Source organism: Erpetoichthys calabaricus, chromosome 13 (assembly GCF_900747795.2).
Source record: "Erpetoichthys calabaricus chromosome 13, fErpCal1.3, whole genome shotgun sequence".
Lineage (NCBI taxonomy): Eukaryota > Metazoa > Chordata > Cladistia > Polypteriformes > Polypteridae > Erpetoichthys > Erpetoichthys calabaricus.
Genome location: NC_041406.2, coordinates 112981214 through 112986387, shown reverse-complemented (window position 1 = coordinate 112986387; position 5174 = coordinate 112981214). Strand labels below are relative to the sequence as shown.

Here is a 5174-nt window from a genome sequence, read left to right as displayed (position 1 = left end):
TTACAATTCCACTGCGGTTTGGACTGCCCATCTGACTCCCACTGCTAATGCCTTCCAGGGATGTAGAGGAGAGCTTAACAGAAGAATGCATTTCTCTTAAAGCCTGCCTGTGAACCTAGGGTATGAATGAACAGTGCTGAGTCTAGTTTCATGTTATATGGTTTTTAAACATTTAAAGGGTTAAACATTACACTTAGTTCTTTTTTGGAATGAGAGATGATCTTAATTGCATATGATTATGATAAATATTATTTTCCAAATGAAAAATCATTAACAGAAGTGCATGTATGTAGTTAACTGCTTTGCAGAGGCCTGAAGCACCATATTCTGTCAGCAGGAAAGAAGGAAGACCTTGATCTGGTTTGTAAAGAAAAGCATGGATTAGTGCCCATCAGGGTGAGGGCTTTCTAAATATTGCTGTCCACAGCCCTTAGATGTGGTCAGGCTAGCCACGGCAATCATCTTCAGCTGTCATTCCAAACTCTGCTTCACTAGCAGAAATTTCCCTTTGCAAGTAGATATATGAGTATTGGAACTCCAGGTGTTACATTTCCACTGGTTCCTTCTCATATCGTAGACTGAAGAGGTTTCTGGCCTGGGAAGTCACCTCCTGTGTGCGTAGTGTGACTCCAAAGATAGCTTCATGAATTCGCTGTTGGTCCTGTAGATAGGAAATTATGATGTAAATATGGAAGAATGTACAAGAGATAAAATAAAGACTACCTGGTCTGGGGCCATCACTCAGGACGTAGTATTTTGACAGTCCCCCATGCTTGGCAACTTACAGTATCTTTCAAGTCTTCAAAGATGCTATTACAAAAAAACAATTGTCATTGCAATCTTATCTGTCGATTATGTGTTAAATGATGCAATGTAGTCCATTATTGAGTTGTTGCCCTGCCTAAAATTGAATACATTTGTTTCCAGAACTTTTCTTTCTGGTTTATCAAATACTGTCTTGATTTCTGTACAAATCAGCACTGTTGTGATGTCCTGTGTCTAACATGGTTGTAAGCTCATTCTAAGAACTTTCTCGACAGAAATGAGACAATTCCATTTTTTTGATTTTTTTGTGACATATCAAAGTTGCTGAGGACAAAATATTAGGTGACACTGACTTAAAAACCTATATCTATTCAGGGTCCTGGGGTAACACTCACAGTGGGGTATCTGAAGTTCTTCAAGTAATTGTATGGGTGCCAACACCATTCTGATCTCTGAGTCTCCCATTTGCAATGGTCTACAATGTTATGAACAGCAATAGCATTTTTTAAAGCATCATGACCGTCACCACCAACCATTGAGGTTTCATGATAGGATGTGGGGCTACCAACGCTATACATGCCACCCACCTGTTCATGGAACAACATTGAGAAAAGAACAAGACCATCTACATTATATTCCTGGACCAGGAAAAAAACATTTGCCCGTGTTCACCATGCCCTGATCTGGAAGGCCCTCTTGGAACACAGCATGTCCAAAGCCTACATGTGATAGGTCAAGTTACTCTACACCAATGTGATGAGCAGAGTGAGGTGCCCCATCGGAACATCATCCCCCTGGCATCCACCAGAGCTCAGTGCTGTCACCACTCCTCTTCATTCTGTGTGTGGATACAGCCACAGCAGACATCGAAAAGCCAATCCCATGGACACTACTGTATGCTGACAACGTCTTAATCACAGAACAAACATGATCTGCTCTTGAGCGGCTGGTGCAAAACTGGAAAGATCAATTGGAGGAAAATGGCTGACAGCTAACCATCAAAAGGACAGAGTACTTCGAAAACAGCCCACAGACAGTCAGGATCACCATATGTGTGTACAGTCAAGACCTGAACAAAACCACCGAGTTCAAGTACCTGGGCTCCCATGTAAGCGGAGACAGCTCTCCTGACGCCCAAGTTCAAGTCACCGCAGCTTGACAAGTTATAGGAGTCCTGTGTGATTTACAATTGCCTAACTATATCAAGGTGAAAATGTATAAGACCATTGTCTGATCTGTGGCCCTCTACTGCATTGAATGCTGGCTGACGACTGTGCAACAAGAACAAGTGTTCCACATGATGGAAATGAAAATGGTTCGATGGTGACTCAGCCTCCTGAGGATAGGAATAGAACTGATTACCAAAAAGATGTGAGAGGCCTGCCTGAGATTGTATGGACATGTACTTCACAGCGGAGAAGAAGCAGTGGCCCAGATAGCTCTAAGATTCAGTCCAGTTGGCAAGCGATCACACGGGAGGCCCAAAAAGAGCTGGCTTGACAAGATCAAAGAGGATATACAACAAGTAAAATAAATTTTATTCAACGGCTTTCATTCACATTATCATACATTCACACTATCGTACATTTCTGTATGAAGACATATGAAAATGCATCTTTATTCAAATTATTGCACTTATCATCACAAAAACTTTCCACATGGAAAGTCTGCCTTTTGCTGTTACCTAGCAACTGCCTTTTCTCTTGTTTTAATTCACGCAGATGAGACTGAGGATATACATACAAGTATACAAGTGCATTGGAAGAATGAACCGAGTACTATTTTTGTCTCCTACACATCTTTAGGTTTACAATTGACAAGACTGTCATCTTAATTTGGCAAAGCAGACATCATAGTACCAGAACAATCACAACACACATCTCACGACTTTACACGTGACAAGAAAGGAGTCCAGTGATTTTTCTTTCCACTAGTAAACTTTATTTAACCCCTTCACCGCCCTCTGCCGGATATATCCGGCACCGCTGTTTTAATGCTAGCGCCATACTGCCGGAATTATCCGGCACATTTGCCTGTGGTTATATGAATGCCTGGCAAGTAGTATAACTGACGGTTTGGCGTGGGTATTATTACTACGTTGTATTTCGACAAGTCTGTGGTTGTTTTGGCCGGTCATGTGACGTGATTCGCATGTAACAGCTGTGAATATGGCGAAACGTAAACTGACTTCAAGTGAGGCTTTGCAGGCGATTTTGGACAGTTCTGATCATGATTGTAGCAGTTCTGAAGAAGATTTTAGTGACAGTGATGAGCAGCAACGTGCGCTGCATGATATTGTGAATGAAGACGCATCGGATGACGGCGCTGAGTGGGTGTATCCCCAGCATCTCAGCTGGACTGCTGCCCGTGGTGAACTACCTTTTCTGCATCCGTTTGAGGCAACGTGTGGCTTTATTGTTGATGTAAACAATTACACTGCTGAGCAGTTTTATGAGCTGTTTGTGTCACCTGATTTGATCAGACATTTTGTTCATCAGACAAATCTGTATGCAGCACAGTTTATTGAGAAAAATCCCAATTTACCTCCACATTCCCGTGTTCGTGCTTGGTTTGACACTGATGAAAACGAAATGAAAAAATTCATTGGGATTTTGATGTTGATGGGAATAATCAGAAAACCAGATATTGAGATGTACTGGTCTACAGATCCTATGTATGCAACACCTATTTTTGCAGCTGTCATGACACGTAACCGATTCTCTTTGCTGCTGAAATTCTTTCATTTGAATGACAACAGAAACGAGCCAGATAAGAAAGATCCAAACCGCGACCGCTTGTTCAAGCTACGTCCTTTGATTGATCATTTATTTGAAGCATTTCAGTTGCCCTACATGCCAGGACCGTCAGTTGCAGTTGATGAAAGTTTATTGTCGTGGAAGGGCCGCTTACAGTTTCGACAGTATCTACCATTGAAAAGGGCACGGTTTGGTATCAAGATGTTTTGCTTAGCTGAGAATTCAGGTTACATTTATAGATTTCGTGTATACACTGGCAACTTGCACAACATTTAGTGGTCAATACTGCTTGAATAAATGTTAAAAATGTAAAAAAAATGTAAAAAAGTAAAAAAACAAAAATTGTTCAGATTTCGCCTGGCTTGGGGAATATTTAGGGAGTTGGCGGTTAAAGGGTTAAACACCAAATGAAAGGCAGGAACTGCAGAATTAGAACATGAAAATTCAACCCAAGAAAAACTAAAGGCCTTTCTTCCTGTGTTAATTTTGCAAATTTCACTGGTTGAGAAACACCATAGTTTGATTTTTGTATAAATTAAAAGTAGTTTCCATCTTAATCCATGACATTAAGTACATTTTTTTTTATTTTTAATACAACTTACCTAGATGAAAGTTTCAAACATGCCATAGGCCAGTTTTAAAACAGTTATAAGCAGTATGGTTAAACATGTTTCCTTATATTCTTATATTTATTTCACAAACAGTGGTACTTTACTGTAAGCTGCACCATATACACAGCAAAAAGTATAATATTTATGATACATACATGAAAAAGAAAGAAGCATGCACTATGGTTCTATAGGTCTATAAGTTCAGGAAGTAATTTGTAAAACTTCTGAATGAAAATGTAATGGAATTATTATATTACAAATGTTTAAACCGGTATTTGAAAATAATATGAATATCAACTAAAATGTTCATTTTTTGTCTTATCATTGCAGCCCTACTTTTAGCTTTGAAACATCACATTGGACAGACACAGAAATGAGATCTCCTTACCCTCAGCTTGCTTAGATAATCACCAGCCTCACTGGGGGCCATGCCTGAGTGGGAAGCCACGATCTGCTGCACTGTTTTCAGCACGTCCTTAGCCATGTTAACATCTCCACATAAGTACATGTGACCATTCTGTTCATACAATGTCTGGAAAACAAGCGTAGCCATCTGCTGTTGCAGAATATCTTGGACATAAACCTGAGGAGACAAGGCAGAAGAGCTCTCTGAGACATCTATGATGGCATCTACAAGCTATGTCAGCAGCCATACCACATGCACTTCAGAAAATGTCATCCACATGAAGCTAAGCAGGTTCAGGCCCAGCCAATACTTCTGCAAAAGCTTGGGTTGCTGCTGGAAGAGGTGTTGATGAGGCCAGCAGGGGGCACTTGCCCCATGGTCTGAATGTGGATCCCAATGTACAAGTGTAGTGATGGGGATATTGTGCTGTAAAAATGGTGCCATCCTTCAGATGAGACGTAAAACCAAGGACATGACTCTCTGTGGTCCTGGGCATCCTTTGTAAAGAATAAGGTGCATCCTGATGTCCAGTTTAAACTGCCCACCATGGCCTAGTCATTATGGCCCCCTAATCATCCCCTGTCTCTAACTGGCTAAATCTCTTACCCCTTCACCACCAAACAGCTAAGTTGTGAT

The 5174-nt window shown here is 40.8% G+C and overlaps 1 protein-coding gene across 1 annotated transcript in view; it reads right to left on the bottom strand.

The window, feature by feature from the left end:
- Window positions 1-367: 367 nt before the first annotated feature.
- The window catches only part of LOC114663801 (nitric oxide synthase, endothelial-like), a 60726-nt gene continuing 55919 nt past the window's right edge, over window positions 368-5174 (bottom strand). The window contains exons 25-26 of the mRNA XM_028817723.2: window positions 4521-4715; window positions 368-661 (exon numbers count right to left, since the gene is read on the bottom strand). Coding sequence (XP_028673556.2) covers window positions 545-661; window positions 4521-4715 — 312 coding nt within the window. The 3' untranslated portion in view covers window positions 368-544. The remainder of the gene's footprint in view (window positions 662-4520; window positions 4716-5174) is intronic.